This window comes from Drosophila obscura, unplaced genomic scaffold, assembly GCF_018151105.1.
Source record: "Drosophila obscura isolate BZ-5 IFL unplaced genomic scaffold, ASM1815110v1 contig_73, whole genome shotgun sequence".
Lineage (NCBI taxonomy): Eukaryota > Metazoa > Arthropoda > Insecta > Diptera > Drosophilidae > Drosophila > Drosophila obscura.
In genome coordinates this window covers 6382681-6402367 of record NW_024542865.1, presented here as the reverse complement: position 1 = coordinate 6402367, position 19687 = coordinate 6382681, and the positions used below count along the sequence as shown (strand labels likewise).

The 19687-nt window shown below is 44.7% G+C and overlaps 1 protein-coding gene across 6 annotated transcripts in view; it reads left to right on the top strand.

The window, feature by feature from the left end:
* LOC111067023 (cAMP-specific 3',5'-cyclic phosphodiesterase) overlaps nt 1-19687 on the top strand; it is a 129323-nt gene that overhangs the window by 45637 nt on the left and 63999 nt on the right. For 3 of the 6 annotated variants that reach the window (XM_022356040.2, XM_022356039.2, XM_022356038.2), the window contains exon 1: nt 4713-6051. The exons of the other annotated variants lie outside the window; for them this stretch is intronic. In XM_022356040.2, the coding sequence (XP_022211732.2) occupies nt 4787-6051 (1265 nt within the window). In that variant the 5' untranslated portion in view covers nt 4713-4786. Of the gene's footprint in view, nt 1-4712; nt 6052-19687 lie in introns of those variants that run through there. 6 annotated transcript variants of the gene reach the window in all.

The following is a 19687-nucleotide window of genomic DNA, read 5'->3' as shown; positions in this document are numbered from 1 at the left end:
TGTAATAGAATTTTTTAGTGGCTCAGTGGTTAGTGCTTAGGCAATTAGTGGCATTGAAAATGGCAGCAAAGCAAAAAATTTAGTGGTTGCTTTACACAATTTAAAGTTACTCGGACCCAGCTGACCCCTTGGAGAAAAAGTTTAGATCTGCACTGGCACCCAATTAGAAACAAAATAAAACTAAAGTTACTATACTATTTTGTTGCTGTTGCTGTTGTTGTTGTTGCTGTTGACCAACTAAAGTGATAGCTCGATTATTTACACGTGGATGGCTGACAGTTAATTAAAAAGATCAAAGCGCTGTCCCTTCCCAGTGAAAATATCAACTAATAAGCCATAAATAAATACAAAAATAACACTGTAATATACCTGAATATTGCCGCCTGCCAAGTCCATGCAACTTTTACATGCCACAGCTACCTTTTGGGTTACAATTTTAAAGCAAATGTGTGTGTTTTCAGCACACTTTGACACTCATTTAGCATTCATTTGGTTGGGGTTGGCGTTGGGTTTGGGCTTGGGCATTGAAAGTGAAGTTGATATATGGTTAATGATGTTGACAGTTCCATACATATATGTGTGTGTGTATGTGTGTGCTTGGAGGTGTACTGAGTACAGAGTCACGGACTTATGTGAGTGTGAAATAACAAAAGAATGACGTTACGGAACGCAGACTTGTAGACTAAGGAAATCCTTTGTTAACTAGAAGGGCGTTCGAGGCGTGGCAATCAACACATATACATACACATACACACATACATATATGTATAGTATAAAGCTTATTGCTTTCGCCTCTTGTTTGCTGTAAATGCAAATTGATTGTTGTTCTTGTTGTTCTCTTCTGCTGTTGATGGAATGCCAAAGCAAAGTAAGCAAACCAAGTCAAATATGCGCTCAATAAAGTGTAATAAATAACGCTAGCAATGAGCAATGAGTAATTTCTGAGACTCCAATGGTTATCGCATTCAAATGGTGTAGAAGGCAGGGTAGGCGGGCAAGGCGGGCAGGCGGGGCGTATGCGTAATGCGAAATTGAATTGATTGTACATACAAATCGCGGGACTACTACAACCTGCAAGTGCAGGAGAAGGTAATGGAGTTTGATCAATTCTTGACTGTGTTGCTTGCCCCCTCCCCCCACCCCTCTCACTGTTTGTTCCCCTCTGTGGTGGGGTGGCGGTGTATTTGTTGCTACTATTACGAGTATTCCTGGCTGCAGTCTGTTGCTACTCCCAGCCACTGTTCTGCGGCTATTTACGGGTGTGCATTGTGCATAGATGCTTTTGTATAGGCATTACCTGTATTGTGTTGGCACTGCATCGAGCATCTGCCCATTGTGTCTGCTGTGTTCGAACTGCAATTACTTTAAGTGTCACGCCCCATGCTGGCGAATTTTTAAATGTCGTCAAAAAAAAATGGGAAGACGCAAAATGTTAGAGAGGTAACACAGCAACAAAAAAAATGGGGGGCGAAGTGTCAACAAGCCGTAGAGACGTGCTTCCGGCTCAATGCATTGCAGCCCCATTGCCACACACCCTTGCGTGAGGAAGTGGGGCAGTGTGCCATTTCTCTGGTGGCTAAGCGGGCCAAAAGGTTTCGCCCATTTGCATAAAGTTGCACCAACATCCTTTTCCCTTCATCTGTATCTGTGTGTCACTCGTCATGTGTGTGTGTGTGTGCGTTCGTGTGGGTGTGGCTGTGTCCGGCTGTTGCACAAATTGTTGTTCTGTGGAGCCCTGGGTATTTTGTGATAGGCATTGCCCTCCAAAACTGCCCCCCCAACAGCAGCAGCCTGACCTTGATTATGCAACAAATTGCACCGCAATCCAGAGAGCGACTTTGCGGAAGAAATTTTATGAAGAATCATGACCATTAACCGTGACTTTAATCGTGACTATAATCGTGACTATAATCGTGACTGTAATCGTGACTATAATCGTGACTATAAAAATACAAAATCAAAACATTTAAGACTTAAGATTTGCTAATTTTATTAACAAGTTTTCACATCAAAGAAAATGAATCCAAAAAAAAAGAGAAGGAACGTGTGAGTCGCTTCTGGAGACGCGACTCTACTTATACACGTACTCAGTCAGTATACATATATGTACATTTTTGAGCTTATGATTTTTTAGAATTGAAAAATTAAAAATTTTACATTTTTTTGCTACATCTGTTATCTACATCTACAATGTATATTCTACACTAACATGTAGATTGTACATGTACCATTTAGATTCTACATCTCCTCCGCTAGGGTTGTCGCGCACTGAACGCGGCAGAGTGTGCGAGCGAGAAAGAGAACAGTAGCGTCAGCAGCGCTGGGAGGAGAGGGAACCAACAGAAAATTAATTTCTTCATTTTGGCTATAATTATAATCCGATCTAGTTCAGAGTCGGCAATCTGGTAGATATGGGCTCTCTACGATACTGCGTTTTTAGTTTTATCGTACTTTAAAAATGTGCCTGCCACAGATTTCGTCCTTTGTGTGGGCGGAAGGGGGCGGGGCGAAATTTTGAAATACACTTGTAGCGTGTGATATCACATGAGTCTGGAAACCAAATTTGGTTTCTCTAGCCTTATAGTCTCAGATCTAGGCGCTCATCAAGACGGACAGACGGACGGACGGACAGACGGACAGACGGACGGACAGACGGACAGACAGACGGACATGGCTATATCGACTCGGCTATTGATGCTGATCAAGAATATATATACTTTATGGGGTCGGAAACGTTTCCTTCTCTGCGTTGCACACATCCACTTTTACCACAAATTACCCCTTACCTTTTTTGAGTACGGGTATAACAAAAATAGTTAAATTTTAATATAATATGGAAACGGAATTATATGGCAATGGAATTTACAGACAGACGGATCGGCTGCCAATGGCTGTTCGCTGTGTTCCAGAATGCACTTTAATGTTATATTTAACGTAAAATATACTTGATTATTATTAGCTTTGCATTTTAGAGAAATTAACAAATATGGCAATCGCTTGGATTGCGCTCACCTCGACCTCAGCCTGGACATGGGACAGGGCAATGCAGTTGCCTTGCGGCATTTGAAAACTGACCCCTAAGGCAGCTCTGCCTTTGATTCTGATTCATGCTCGTAGCTTTCTTTGCCATTCATTGCCAGGCGAATCAGAAAGCGATAAGACTGTCCGCTCTGCCACTCAACTGGAAGTCAGCAAATGTTTCTATGGCAATGAATAGTTCGCACAGTGCAGGGGAATTACATTTAAAATGATTGCTTATTGATTTCCATTTGGCAAACAGAGCCGGGCAATGAGTGCAAACAAAATGACCGAGTTTGGTGGACAGGGGCTGTGACTGGGACTGGGACTGCGACTGGAACTGGGACTAGAACTGGGGCTGAGGGTCATTCAAATCAAATCAAAGAACTTGAAATATCGTTCTTTTGAATCATGTTGCCCAGGCGATGGCATTTCGTGGAAATTCCTTTCGGCTCTGCATCCTGCTTAACCGTGGGTCCTTTTCCATCGCAAAATCGCGCATTGCATTTGTGCAGCAAAATATGGGCAAGAAAAAGCGGTAATCCAGGTACGAACAGGAACAGAAACAGGAACAGAAGCAGCCAGTGAAAGGCAAAACAGAAACTGCAATATAAATCACAGTTTCCGCATCAGTAATGCAATCAAAGGCTCTTAGTTAATGAGCTGGAGCTGGAGCTGGACTGAAACTGGAGCTGGACTGAAGCTGGAGCTGGGAATGTTGCTTCCTCCATCAATTAGTGGGGGTTGTAAAGTGCAGCAACAGCTTCAGCTTCAGCTTCACGAGTCTCGGTCACAGGTTCACAGGTTCACAGGTTAATTATGCAGCTTGTTAGAATGCCCCTCCACACCGCAAAACCCAAACAAAAAACAGCAGCACCAAAAAATGAAAACAAAATTTTGCTGAAGAGATGAAAGATGAAAAAAAAAAAGAAGAACCCCCCAAAAAATATCAGAGGTAGAACATTTTGCCAAAGGCGAGTTGCTTTGCTGATGAGACCAAGGGGAGGCAGCAGCTGCGTAGCGTAGGGAGATGGCGGTCGGGTGGTGTGGTGTGGTGTGCTCTGGCACGGAGTTGGGGCCAGAACCTGCTGCCGCATGTTCGTGTTCGAGTTCGAGTTCGAGTCGAACCTGTTCGTGCCGCTGTTCAACCGAAGCCACAATGGGTGTGTGTGTGTTGTCATCGCAAAAGAAGCTGTCAAGATGTGATAGCAACTGGCAGCAGTGTTGGCAATTTTATGCCTAAAAAAAAAATCAATAGGCAAATTCTGCCTTTAATCGAATACGAAATTAAATTAAATTAAATTAAATTGTACCCAAAGCATTTCACAGTCTCTTTGTGTGTGTGTGTGTGTGTGTGTCTAAAGTTTTTTTTTGTCTTTTGTTGCTTCCTGTTTAATACGCGTGCGGGTCCTTAGAGACTTTGCTCGGTGTTCAGCTAATTAGCGTACTCACTCGCTGCGAAATGAGTCTCCCCTCACTGTCTCCTCTTTCAACCAACCCTACCTCACCCTCGAAAGTATGCAAAAACGTGGCAAGAGAGTACACTACCAAAAAGAGAGCCACAAACTTGGCCTGAAACTGATTTTTAACCTTTAACCAAAATTCTGTTTCGCAGCAAAACAAAAACAAAACGTAACAAGAAACCACCTGAAAACCCAAAACAAAAAACAAAAAAAACTGCAAAAAACCCAAAACTAAAAAAATGCAAAAAACTAAAAGCAAAAAACTGCAAAAAACCTAAAACCAAAAACCAAAATAAAAATAAAAAATGTCCGGAAATAGCAACGACAGCAATGGAAATGGTGGTGCAGGCCAACAGAAGCCGGCGCCGCCGCCTCAGTACATTATAACCACACCGAGCGAGGTGGATGCCGAGGAGCTGCGCTCCATGGAAATGGACATGGAGCTGGGCTCACCCGCTGGCAGCGATGACAGTGTCTTTGCCAGCACATCCGTGGCCACAGTGGCAGCGGAACAGAAGCATCTGCAGCAGGTGAAGCTTAGCCAGCAGAAGTTCAGCAGCCAGACATCGAGCTCGAGCTCGAGCACCACCAAGGTGGCCACACGCTCCTATTCGGTGACCAGCAGCAGCACCAACAATCTATCATCCATACAGCAGCAGCAACAGCAACAGCAGCAACAGCAGCAGCAGATCCAACAGCAGCAGCAGCAGATCCAACATCAGCAGCAGCAGCAACAGACCCAACAGAAGATCATCTCCAGCTCAACGCGCAGCCAGAGCCTGCAGTCGAGCACAATTGTGGGCGAGCAGAGCACCATGCAGCTGAGCGCCAGCGCTGCTGCCGCACTGGCCCAGCAGCTGAAGGCGCAGTCCTCGACGTCGATAATCACCAGCGAACAGAGGACCAGCACCAGCACGAGCAGCAGCAGCAGCACCCGGTATTTGGCCAGCGGCTCCAGCAACCAGGCGGTGGCTGGCGCTGGTGGAAACTCGGCCAGCTCCGGCGGCGGCAAGACAAAGTTCCAGAGTTTCCTACAGCAGCCGGAGAGCGGATCGCACGGTTTCCTCACCGCCCACCAGAAGCATGTGCGGCAGTTTGTGCGCTCCACATCGGCCCACTCGGAGGCGGCCGCCGGCATGACACCGGTGAGCGGTGCCAGGCCTGAGAAATGCATACGCAGTGCCTCCACCCAGATCGATGATGCCACAGCGGCATTGGGCGATGGCAATGGCTGTGGCATTGGCATTGGCATTGGCATTGGCAGCAATCTATCAGATAGCACTGGCGCTGGCGGATCCATGCAGCTGTCCATGTCAAAGCTGGGACTGCAGCAGTCCTCATCGATCCTCATCTCCAAGTCGGCGGAGACCATCGAAATGAAGAGCAGCAGCGCAGGCATGCGCACCCAGCTGACCCTGAGTGGGGGATTTCTGGCGCCGCCCAATCGCAAGATCACCATCCTGAGTCCCATCCATGCACCGCCCGGCCTGCACGATATGCTGAAGCGTGCGGGTCGCTCGCCCCTGTCGCCCAGGATCAGCTTCCCCGGCAGCGAGACGGATCTCTTTGGGTGAGTGTCGTGTGATAAGCCATACCAATAAGCGCGTTGCTGGGGGGATATTTCTTGAACAAAGACCATCAAAATACATACCAAAATATTGCCTCAGGAATAACCTAACCTAACCTACGGGTACTCTAGCCTTCGTCTAGCCTTCGCCCCCGATCCTTGGCCTGTTTCGGTCGCCGAAATTCCAAAAGCAAAATACACAAAGTCTTTGCTCAAACTACAAATAATATGTGCTGCCTTTTTAGCGGGGCCATGAGCGGAGTACACTGAGAGAAAAATATTTCAATTATTTATTTATTTCTATAGGTTTGACTTAGGCTTACAAAACTTAAGTCCACTTGAGCGTTAGCCCTGGCTAGGCTTTAGCCTTCGGCTAATCTAAATTAGATATTTTGCATTAAAAATAAACAAACAAATGTAATTAAAATAACTTTGACTTCAGCATAAGTGTATTGAAAAGTATGATTAATACGGCAAATATTTAATCGAAATATAAAACATAAAATATAAAAATTTTTAGGAAATTTATTTAATGCAAATATGAAAACATTTAATTTAAATGTGAAATATATTTATTTTAAATATGAAATATATTTATTTATTTTTAATATGAAATATATTTATTTTAAATATGAAACTTATTTAGATCAAATATATTCATATTAAATAATAAAAGGGAAAATAATAATAATCTAATAAATATAAAGGTCACTATTCGATTCTCAGGGCATTTTGCTCTGGGTGTAGTGAAAATATTTGGTGATGCAACAGTCTCAGCCAGGGCCTGGTATGCCTTTAAAATTCCAGCTAAAACTTTGGCCATTTTCTCTTCAATCAATTTGTGTGCCCAAAACTCGGGAGAACCCCCAAGCAGCAGCAGCAGCAGCACCACACCCCCCCAATCTGCTCTTCCCCTGGCTAATGAACTTGTTTATAAGCATGTCCATGTCCACGTCGCTTGTCGCATGTCCTGGACTCTTGTGGCACATTGAACTTGCTGCTAATTGTTGACTTGTTGTTGCAAATTGCTTGGGGGCGATGCTAAAAGGCAGTGGAAGACAGAGCAGGCCAGGCCAGGCCAGACCCATCATTCCATCAGTCGGAAAATGTCATTGGCAACAGGCACACAGCTACACAGCACCCAGACCACCAGACCACCAGACCACCCCCAGACCCCCAGACCGCCAGCCTCTGGCCCCTCTGGTCTCTGCCGCCCATCGTCCCGTGGCGTTGTCAGACTGCCAAAATTGTTTGTCATAGTCGTATAATTAAATTTAAATGTTTTTAATTTTTCGTACCCTGTTCACTGCCCCAGCCCCCCCCTTCTCTCACACTCTCACACTGCTGCGAGGCTGCGAAGCAGAGGGAAATCAACACAGAGAGATATATTAATAACATCAGCCAGAGAAAAGCTATAGGAAAAGCCAAAAAAAAAATAAAATAAAATAAAAGAGATGCGAATAATTTTAATGAACCCCAGAAATGGGGAAAATGGTGCAAAGGGGAGAAGGATGTGCCAAAGTGGGGGGGTAATTGAAGCTGCCAGGCCATGAAAATTTTCGTTTCCTTTCGTTTTCCTTTCGACTGCGCTTTCAGCTTAAAAGGAATATAGTAGCGGTGGGTGGCGCGGGGGTGTTGGGGCAAGGGAAACTTAAACAATTATTGTCATTATGTCCATTAAATGTATTTAAATTTAATTGCCAGCCAAAAATAATGAGAATTCAGCAAAAACGAACGAAAGAAAGTCAAATCAAAGCAAAGGCAGAGGAAGGGGGGCGGGGAGAGCTTAAAGCCGATCAGCCAGTGCCAGGATCCAGAATATATATATGTATGTACATAATCCACAACATATTCCCGTTACCCTGTGCCAGCGTATTGCCCTTTTTATGGTTATATTAAAATAAATCAAATGATTTATTATATTCGCTAATGGATAAGCACAAAAATTACAAATGACAGAGAGAGGAGTCGACAACAGTCGACAGTTGTGGCCCAATATTTGCATTTATTTATTGTTGCAACGCCAACAAATTTCAAATTAAATTACCATCATTCGTGGTCAGCCCCCCCGGGCATATTATTTTAGTCAGAATATAAAGTAAAACTCAGTGAGTGCAAAAAAAAAAACACACACACACAGGAAAAATCTCAGCCAGAAATAGGCTCCATTTCATGCTCGATTTAAAGTAATACAACACAATTATTCAATTTATTCAAGCAACAAATACGTAAACTGTTTACGCATAAAAAGTTTGCACTTACATTAAATACTCGTAAATCGAAATGAAAAATTAAAAATTACGCTTCAACATTTATTTAAGCGAATTTTTAGTTCGCGGAATATTCGTTGTTGACTTTGGAGCTTCAGAAAAGTTTTTAATGGAATGGTAATGGAATGGAATTTAAAATATTCGTATACTATTTATTTGGGAGAGTAAACACGGTCGTTTAATTATTTTAAGCTTTAAACTCGCTTCAAAGAGCATCTGCAAAAGTAAAAAAAAAAAAAAAAGGGAAACCATATGAGGCTGCCAAACTTACTTAAGCACCTTATCAGTTAGTTGGCAGGCCACTTTCAGCTCTCTTTGGCCCGGCCTCTTCCACCTGTTAGTCGTGCCATTAATTCCCAAATCAAAAATTCCCTTTGGAATTATGAAAATGGGAAGCATTCCCTCCCAGTGGCGCAGCGTGGAGTGGAGTGGGGTGGGGTGGGGGGGGCCAGAGACTTTAAAAATCCAGACAGTCTATACGGCAGGCCGCAACATTTGCATAGCTTTAACCACAAGACACAAGACCATGGACCGGGGCCTGGTTGGGAGCACTCCCTCCTCCCCACACACCACACACACACACACACACCATACAGATAGAGATACAGAGGAAAAGATAAATCTCTGGCAGAGCTCAGGGCTCAACTTTTGGGCTTTCTGTATGCGTGACTTATGTTTACAGTTTATTTATTATTAAAAACATACAGACAAATGGTCCGAAAAGTAATATTTATTATTACTGTATTTGTTGCTGTTGTTGTTGTTGTTGTTGTTGCTGTGCTCTGTTGCTCCAAAACAAAAAAAAAAAAAAAAAAAACACGGCGAGTAAGGGCGAGGAGTCCCTGAGTCCACGATGTCCTGGGCATGTCCCTTCTGGGCCTCATTTATATACCACGTCAAAGTTGTTTTTGCTCTGCCAATGAACAGAAAAACAAAACGAAAAAAAAGGAACAGCTAATGTCTATATATTTAAACTTCAATTTGGTGAGCAATCTTTAAGCTATCAGGGGATCGACCGATGACGCAGTCCGCATTTTTTATTAGCCCCCCCCCCACTTCCCGACACCAAACCCCGCACGGGGTATTCCCCGAACGAACTGTAAGGTTCTTGCGGTTTCGCCACAAAAAGGGTTTCTCGGTGTCGAAACTCCAAGCTGCACTGCGGGGCCCAGCTGGGTTTATAATCAGCTATTTTCATGGGAATTGGTGTGATTTTTGGGGGGGTGTGTCAGATAGTGCTGGAGCAGGTGGAGCTGGGGGGAGCTGTAAGAAAGTGTTAAGGATTATTGTTGTATAAATATTGCTCGTTATTTTTTTGCATTTCTGTTAGTGTTTCTGGCTTATAAATGCCTAAATATTTGCGAATATTCTTTGGTTTTTATTGTTTACTATTCAAAGAGTTTCGTTATGTGCTTTATATTAAGTTTAAAATTGTCTTTGAGTCCAATTGCTGCTGTTCAAAATACAAACAAATATTTCTCAATCTGTAAATCTCTCGGCAAATCTTTCATCTCACAACTGTTGAGCAGTTTGAGCTGGCTTTGCCTGCCAAATAATTCAAATTGCAATGAAAATTCTGCATGATTTTTAAGCATTAATCTCCCCAGCTGCAAGCCATCTCTTAATAACTCTTTTTAGCTCCTTTCTCCCTTAGTTGCGATTAATTTAATGTCTGTATACCATACACAAGCCCCCATCCAACGCTATTAAAGCCAATTCATTTTGTTGGACCGAATCTTAGGGGGGTCTTAGGCCCGTTGACCACTAATATCATTCTCTTTGACCTTAAACACACTCCTCTCTAAGCTCTCTGGCATTAATTCCTCTTACTTACTGTGGACATCTTCTGCGGGCTGCTTCCCGTTACCCGTGCCTGGCCGCACACACTTTACAACCCGCTCTTGGAAAAAGTTTTCCACCCAAAAGTGGCAAAGATGCTGCTGGGCTGTCTGTCCGCTGGGCGGCCGAGCGCGTTGTTGATACTGTTGGGAGAAACCTTTTTTGAAAGGCCTGCCGCGGAAGCCCAGCCGTACGGTGTTTGCATGCCAGCGCGTGCTTTTGTTTGCATATTGTATTCGCGGAGTCCTGCGCTCCGCTTCGCCACGGGGTCCTTCTCCGCTCGAGTGTTGCATACTTTCAGGCGCTAATGAAGGCATATTTGCGCAGCTCAGCAGGATGGATGGGGTGGAAGGCTGCCCGGAAGGTCGGATGCTTTATTGAAGTTTCGGATATTAGAGAACTGTCGTCCACAGTGGTCCCGCTGCTCGTCCCAGTGCCCTGTCCCTGTCCACGTCCTGTCCCCGTCGCTGTTCAACACTGGTTCTCTGGTTGCTTGCCGCCTGCCGCCTGCTGCTTGACAGATTCTGCTTAAAGCATGACCAGTTCTACATATGTTTTGACTTGCTCTCTCTCTGTTCTCTTTCTTTGCTTAGCAATATTTACACATCTAGTGTTGGCTGCTGCCCAAAAACAGTGCTGTTAAGTGCCATGTCGTATCATGTTGAAATACTCAACTCGTTTCAATTTAAAGTACACTTTTAAATTGCTTATCACTTTATGGATATTTTGCTGGTTGCCATAGCATCACAGTGCAGCTGCGGAGAGGGGGGCAAAAGCCAATTAAAAGGCCCCACCGTTAAAACATATTTACGCTAATTAGAAGGCATTAAATCAACTATAAATTACGCCGCCTAAATAGCTTCTCTCCCACACAATCACTCTTCCCCTGCCTCTGCTTCTCTCTCTCTTTTTTTTTCTCTCCCTCTCTCTTTCTCTCCCTCTCTCCCTCTCTCTCTCTCTCTCTCTCTCCCTGTATTTCTACATAATTTATGCCCAACGTACCGCTGCATTGTTTTTTTTGTTTCTTTGCAAATATTTTGCGTAGAATTTTATGCAACGGCAAAAGCAAACCAAAATTCATATGAAAATCGAGTTAAGTTATTAATTAGCATAAAACGTTGCAGCAGAATGCACAGCGATGATCCATCCCAGCCATTACATTATCCGCGTGGCCTGTCCCGCTGCGATCTGCCCCTTGGGGCAACGTTAATGCTGACATTACAAATATTACGCATACGAAACGTGTGACATTTTGGAAGGTAAACCAAACCTCTTGCTGGGCCCCGGGCTCAAGCAGGAGAGCCTGCCAGCTCGGATGGCCATTTGAAGTATATCCCAAAGATAAAGGCAATCTGAGATGGGTTAGACAAACATTGAGAGGCAGCAAAAAGCAACGACAGAGAGGCAGAGGGGCAGAGGGGCAGAGGCAGAGACAGAGAAAGAAGGAGAGAAAAAGCGAGGCAGCAAAAAGTTGAAAATCCCGTGGACTGTGGGCTGAGGCCCCAGCGGCACAAAGGTGATGCTCTCGGGCATGGGAGAAGCAATGATAATAAACACAGGACCATTAAAAATGAAAAAGGGACAGAGCACGGGGGAACGGGACTGTAATTTATTGCATTGCAGGGCGGTGAAAAGTTGCCCCCAATTGAAATAAAGCGGAACACGTAGGCAAATCGGCGACAAATGGGCAAAAGTTACACTTAATCAACAATTTTAGCAAGTGCCTCTTTGTGTGCTGGCCCTTTATTGGCCCTGGCATATGTGCCATAGAGACTTAACCTTGCCCCTGCTTTAACATGTATAAATTTCTACACCTATCGTGTGATTTATGAGAATTAGTTAATTATCTTTTAGAGCACTCAGCAGCTGGAGTTCAGGACAATGCCCACTTCATTTGATGGGCTTCCAACTGTTTCGCAACTTCAATAAGTCAGTTTTTATTTGCCCTTTTCCTTTCTTCTCTGTTTTTTTTTCTCTTTTCTTTTCTTTGGCCTTTTCTAATTTTTTCCTGGTAGCGAGAGATTCCCTTCCCCTTTTGCCAGTAAACAAAACAATTGTGAATGCAAGCGACCACCCTTGGGGTTACGTTTAATTTTGTTTTGTTTTGTTTTGTTTTGGCCTTTGAGTTGGCTCCACGCGCGCTATCCCGCTAACCCGCTATCTCACTCGTGCGCCGTCCACTGTCCACCTGCTGAGCTTGCAACGCTTTTTTGCATCTGCCACAAAACCACCAGCCGTGCTGCCGCATGGGGCAGAGTTCAATTGGGCTGGGATTAGAGCTGCCTTCCGGGAAAAGTCACAAAGGGAGTGAAGCGAAAACAAGAGAAACAGCGAAAAACTACCAGTAAATCTGGTCAGACTCCGTGCGATAAATCTGCTCAGATTGTTGCTTGACAAATGAAAAGTTGAAAGAGCTGACAAATGGTCGAGCGCTGGAAATGGTGCCGTTGAGAGCTACATATGAAAAGCGCTTAACAATTTTTGACTGCTGGCAGCAACCGCTGAGAATGAACCATGTACGGGGTTCAGTTAAAAATATCAGCAATAATTTCTGGCTTTTTTTTGCTGCTTTGGCCTGAATTTAATTGTGTTTAAAATTAAATGGGGGAACATCCAAAGCTAGTTTTGCACAAAGATACAAATATATCTTGAAGATACTTGGATCAATATGTCAGAAATCACTACATTTGTATTTTAAGTAGCAACTCAGTTAATTTCTGCAACAAAATACAGTTTCAAGGGGCTAAGGCATTAAATGTATCCACGAGATACGCTTGGAAATATGATTTATAATATATGTAAAATTCTAGCAACTTTTTTCACTTCTTTTTTCCCAACACATTGATCTGCAGAAAGCTGCAGAAAGGAGCTTCTCAAATCAAAGCTTCCAACCACAACAACAAAAGCAAGCAAAAGCACTCGCTAAACTTTTCACCACAGCAAGAGCTTTCACATTTTCCATTTAAGTTTTAGCTGCGTAGCTTTTGCCAGCTAAGCTTTCCATGGGGGAAAACAGCTTATGACGCTTTTGAGACGCCTGCGAGAACCGAACTGGGACAAGCTGAATTTTGTTGTAAGTGGTCAGGATTTAAAAGCTTAAAGCTTAGAGAGGTTGCAACAGGAGTGGGAAGGGGTGGAGTGTCACTGAGCTAATCTCAGAAACTGTTTCTGTCAGATGTTATAGATATAAGGGTAATATTTATTAAGCTTAATCCGAAATCATTCAGTGAACGATTCGATTTGATTCTAACCATTTCAGCACTGGGAGCATTTTTCCCAGTCTCGTTCTTTCATTCATTGCTGAGTAAAATTGCCATTAAGCAACTTTCTTTGGTCTTACATTTAAATTGAATAAACTCACATATTTATGACATAAACTAATTGAAAATTTCCCCTTTCTCTTTGCAGGTAAGTTGTTTTTGCGAGCGCTTTTGATTACTGATCCGAACCGCGGGTAAGCTGCCTCCATTAGCTCTGACAGAGTTCGAGAACGATTTTATTTGGTTAAATTGCGCCTTCCCTTTGTGTGTACCAAAAAAGAAATCACACTGCTACAGCGAATATTGCGTATACGCAATGTGCAACTGGTTGCAACGCCCCACGACATGCTGCCCAGCGCGGCCCCGAGGAAAAACCATCAGCAACACGTTGAACCTTGGCATTTTGCGCTCTGCGTTTTTATGATTAACTTTTTGGTATGTGGCGCAGCGGCGCGTGTGTCGGCGTGTGGCAGATTCGGTGTTCCGGCTTTAGTGCTGCTGGTGGATCACTCTTTGCCACTCTTTGGTGGCGGCAGTGGGCGTAGTCCGCCCGAGGTGCTGCCCACCTTGCTGCAAGTGCCGCAACAGCAACAGCAGCGCCACGGCACCAACTGTGAAATGAGAAATGTGAAATGAGAAATGAGAGACGCATGCAATTTGTTTGTCCGCGGGCCACGCCCACGCCCACACGATCCCGCCTCCAGATGGCAATAAAGTTAACAGCGGCGAAAAAACAAAAAACAAAAAGGAGAAACAGGTTGCAGGGATAGCGAACAGCGGGGGCGTGTTGCACACACGCACACTCGCGGGCGTAGTGAAAATCTCCAACAAAATGCGAAATGCGAACTCAAAGAGCAGGAAATTGAAAAAAAAAAACACAAAAAAAAAGGGGAAACATTAATGAAGAGCAGCGGGCGCCCCACAAGCTCCATGTATGATGGAAAATATTTGAAAAATCCAAGGACACTCCCGTTCACAAATATTTGTCGAGACCCACAGCCCGGCCGGCAAAGGGATTATTTTTTGCATGGCTTAACAAACAACAATCAAAGTGCAGAGGCGAATGTTAATGAGGACTTTTCATTCTCTTTTTTTTTCACATGAAAATAATACTTACCTGTTGCCATTTATAGCACAGCAATGTGTGGTTTTAAGTGGGGAAAAACATTGATTGGCACTTTATCCGTAAAATAAATCCTCTGCTGCTTCGCAATTCTTTGGGAAAATTCTGAATTTTGGTATCCGAATTATGGGGCAGAACTTTATATAAAACATTTGGGTTTTCCATGATTTCCACACAAATCTGAGCCCAAAATAGACCCAAATATACAAATATAGAAGCATGAAAAGTGTTTAATTCTATGGACATTTATCACTGAAAGCTGCCATTTTTAAAGCAATAACATTTTTTGTGAAGTTCGTTGGAAATACAATTTGGAGAGCATTGAAGCAGCTTCGATCTTTGGGTATTATATATGTATGTACAAACATATATGTAGCTCTTGGGGTAGCCAATTTTGTTGTGTTTTAGGCCTCGCCTAGGAAACTTTTATATCCCAAATCTAGCATAAATCTTGAACAAATGTCAAAAGAATTTCTACAGCGAAAGCATCAAAAATATTTATTATTATAAATAATAATTATAAATAATTAAATGCCTATTTATAAACTTTTTATACATCCTTATAGATATTTATTACAATTTAATCGGATATACAATATCTCCAGGCAATATGTAATTAATCAGTTGTGTGAGTTGAGAGAGAGGGCGAAAAAGAAACCGCTGGAAAGTTGCTTAACAAATATTTGACTCATGGGCAGCAGCCAGAAATCTATCAAACAAACATCACGAGAACACTCCACAGGGTGTTATATATATAGTCTCCCCACTCCCCCCACTCCACCACTCACCACTCTCAGTCTCTTTCTCTTTTTCTATTTTTCGCCCCTCTATCTATCCTGTTCTCCGTATCTGTTTAGCCAGCCCCCTGGGTGCCATTGCCCATCCATTAGTTTTGTTGTTGTGTGTCCGTGTGTCCTTCCTATTTTTTGTTATTGTTGTGGGCTGTTTGTCAAAGCGGCCGTGGAAATGTGGATGCGGGGACAGACTGGGCACAAAATAGTACAGGGGAAAACATAGACGAAGCTTAGATACTCTTCAGCCGAGGGTAGATCTGAATCGGGTCAAATATACTGAGTGAAAATTGTGCCACAAGGATATATGTATTTTGAAACATTTCTGACTTTTCAATATGGAAAGATAATTCCTGCATTTTAATATCTATCCACCGATTTAAATTTTAAAATTAAAATTGCGGCACACAAATCAAGGACAAACTCCACACGCTCCGCTCGCTGTAGAAGTCAGCTGGAGAGTACCCATCGTGGGTATATCTCTTGTTCCTTTTTGACAGATCTCTTGCCTGTTTATGCAAAAGACCAAAATTGCGATAACATCTGGCTGGATGGCAGTTTTGAGGAGGAAGCCATAACCATAACACGAAAAATTTACTTTCCTTTACGTTCCTTCTCTTCTCTCTCCTTTCTTTTCGTTTTCTTTTCTTTTCCAACTGAATGGATAAGTGTCCCCACCTGGGTCCGTCCCTCGCCACGCCATTCCCCCCTGCCACCAGCCTTTGCAGTATTTAGACACTCAAGGCGACTCCTTGCAAAGTGGTAGCAAATTTTCATTAGAGCCTGTGGAAAGCGGCATCCATCTTTGATGGATAGCTCGCCCAGCTGGTGGACCCACCAGTCGCCGGATAATTGCAATCCGAGCCTGGAGCTCATTTCAGCCCGCTCCCGGCGCCTTTGTTTATTTTTATTGGCCAAAAGAAATTTGAAACTTTGCGTTGACCCCCCTCCCGTACAGCACCTTGAGGGTACCTGGGGCCACTTAAGAGCTAATAACAAAATGCCAGGCCATGAGATTCCTGGTATCCGTGAGCCCGGAGCAAGTGCAGCATAAGGTTACGTTACCCCGTGTGGCACGAGGCTCGAGTGGTGGACGATGTGGAGAGGCCAACTAATATAGCAATCAGAACTGCCTCGTGCCGTGAAGAGAATAATTTAATTACACCAGGCAACAGAGGGCATAGAGCGTCCCCAGCATATAATTATCTTATATTGTATAGCCCAAGGGGTTCCTAAGACTAAGACTCACATTCAGATACATTCCTTGAATAATTCTCCTGCGAAGAGACCATTTGCCTCGGCCTGATTAGTTATCGATAAAAAGTCTATTCACTTATGGGAAATTATTATACAGTTGGATATTTAAGCCGTGTCCTAGGCTATAGACTCCCCGCCCTCTTGATACATGTCTCTGTAAGCCCCGTATATCCTGTAGTCCAGTGTTTAGTGAAGACGCAAGCCACTTGAGTTCAATTCTGCTGCGTTGCCTGCTGCTGCTGCTGCTGCTGCGGCTGCTGCACACGCTGGCTGCTCTGCTCAGCTCTGGCGCCGCGCCCATCACTTGACCCAGCTTAGGGGGCGGCGGCTCAATAACAAATGCAAATGCACTTCAGCCGGCCCAAGAGAGTGAGAGAGAGAGATAGAGAGAACTGGGTACTGGGTGCCGGCTGAAAGGTGGGGTGCTGTGGGGGCTGTGCGTACGTAAAGTTTTCAAGTGCAACGCGCAACAACAACAATTGCAGTTGCAGAAACAGCCGTGGCAGCAGCAAAAGCCAGCCAGCTGCGACAGCGGCGCTTTAAGAGAGCCCGGCACTTTTTCACAAAACAAAGAGCGCGCACCTTTCTGCGCAAAAGAGAAGCACAGCACACAGCACACATCAGTCAGCACAAAGAGGAAAGAGGAAGAGAAACTTGCACTGGTCTAGCTAGTCCAGCAGAACGACAACAGCAGAACACAACAAATAAATAATAGAAAAACCGAAATAAAAGTAAATAACAACAAAAGATAAGAAAGATTAGATGAACAACACTGGAAAGCAACTCAAAGAAGAGAGTGCAAAAATTAAGGGACCCAGGCCGCTGTTTTCGCTCATTTATTTCATCTCTGCACCCAACTTTCATAGAACATAGCACGGCAGCGACGCCGGCGTCTACTACTATTTTGCGCATTTCATTCAGTAGCAGCGGCAGGACAGAGTCCGAACCCACAAAACAGTGGATACTCTACCTTCCACCAACAAAAATAAGCCCCTAAAATTTTACAGAAGTGAAATGTCTAGAGAGTATTCTTAATGGAGTCTATAATAAAATTCAGCACTTTTAAGTCAACATTAATCTCCCAACTGGCAGCTAAACGATTATGATGTAAAAATACATTCAGCTGCAATTCATTCGAGTTGAATTCACAATCACTCTCGGGGGCGAAAGGTCGTGTCAATCGTATCGAATGGCGTTGTCTATTCGCTTCCTCGCCTGTAGAATCAAAACAGAGATTAAGTCTGCGTCAAGCGCTTTAGTTCATATCCGTAAATAGCTTAGAGATTCGATAGCCATTCGACGATCTCTTGCGCTTATGGACGTCCCTCTATTTTGGTTCAACTTTGGTCGTGCTACCAACCCGTTGCCTATTCGTGCATACCCACCCGCTGGAGGCTAGACAAATCGAAGAGTATCGCTTGGCTGCGCTGCGCTGCCGGCGTCACTAGGTCTCCACACAGCTTCCGCTGGCGGCGTGCTTTCGCCTCCACGCTTTCGCCTACTTCTTCTCCTTCGCCCATCGCCCTCTCTCTCTCTCTCTCTGTGCGTGGTCTCTTTCACTTCGTTTGTGTCCCACTCGCTTCTTCGGCCGCCTCTCTCTGGCACTTGCTCCGCTGCTTTTGATTCTGATTCTGCTTCTGCTTCAGCCGCCTCCTCTGCCAGGGTGTACTTATTTAAGGTGAGACCAGCTCAGCGAGCGGTCTCTCACTCTCATTGGGGTTACCTAATTCTAACAATCGTATGTGGTCTTGAATCTGTATGGAATCCATTAGATCATTTATTATTACGTTTCGTGCTATTGTGCCTGTGTGCCGTATGAGATAAAGAGAGTCAGGGAGAGAGAGAGCGTGATAACAAGTTAGGTCAGCTCAAGAGCGAAATGACCACACCACATATGGATATACCATGGACTCTGCCTGCTGCTCTACTCCCATATCGTTTTGGCGCTGGGCGCTGCTTGGCTTCTGTTCTGTCCTGTCCCTCTGCTTAATGTCGTGCGGTCGCTGCAGCTGTGAGCATCGCACGCGTTTACCGCTACACGCCAGAAATTCCATTTTGCGCTTCCGTCGCCGTTGCGCCGTCTTCCACTTCTACTCCCAGTGTCTCTGTGTAGGCGCGCGCTCTCGTGCTCTCGTGTGTCTCTGTTTGTGCATGTGAGACAGCCGAAAAGAAAAACAAACAACAAGCAAAACAAAAATTACATTAATATTAAGTATTTTTTTGACAATTTTTTTTGCAAGTGTTTGAAAAATTACATAAAAAAGCAGTGCCAAAAACAGTTATCCAGCAGCGGCTGAAGCAGCACTCAAATCAAAGCAGCAGCAGCCGCCGCAGCGGCGCAGCAGCAGCAGAAGCAGAAGCACCAGCCGCAACAACAAAAACAACACCACAACAACCAGAGAAGCCGCTTATCAAATGCCGCGACCGCGACGTCGACGACACACGCCGCCTGCGTGAGCGTAAGCGTACGCGCGTGTGTGTGTGTGTGTGTACGGTGTGTGTGTGTGTGTGTGCAAGCGGGAGAGATTGTGTGTGTGTGTGTGTGTGTGTGGTTGGCCGGGGGAAAAGTTTTTGAACTGGCGGCCAAAGGTGACGACGACGCCGCCGCCGACGTTGCCGCAGCGCCGCGTCAAAGGCGCAGCCAGAGCCTAACGCCAGCAGCAGCAGGAGCAGGAGGAGGTGGTCCCGCAGCGGGAAGAGAAGTAGCCGGAGGATCAGTCCGCTCAAGAAGAATAGTTCCCGCAGCAGCAGCATCAGCAGCACAGCAAGAGAAACAGTAATACCCGCTGCAGCAGCAGCAGCAGCCAGCCCCGCCGTAGAAACAGCAGCAGCATCAGCAGCAGCTGTAGCAAGAACCCCCACAGCAGCAACAACTGCTGCCGCAGCCACACAGACAACAACTGCAGCAGCAGCATTCCGATCGCGCCATTTGCTCAAGGCCACCGCCAAAGTAAAGAAGAAGAAAAAGAAGTGGAAGCAAATAAGCTTTGTGGATGCATCGCCTGCAGCAGCAGATCCAACAGCAACAACAGCAGCAGATCCCGCAGCAACAGCAGCAGCGACGTTACAGTCGCAACGCAAACGCTCCACCTGCAGTGC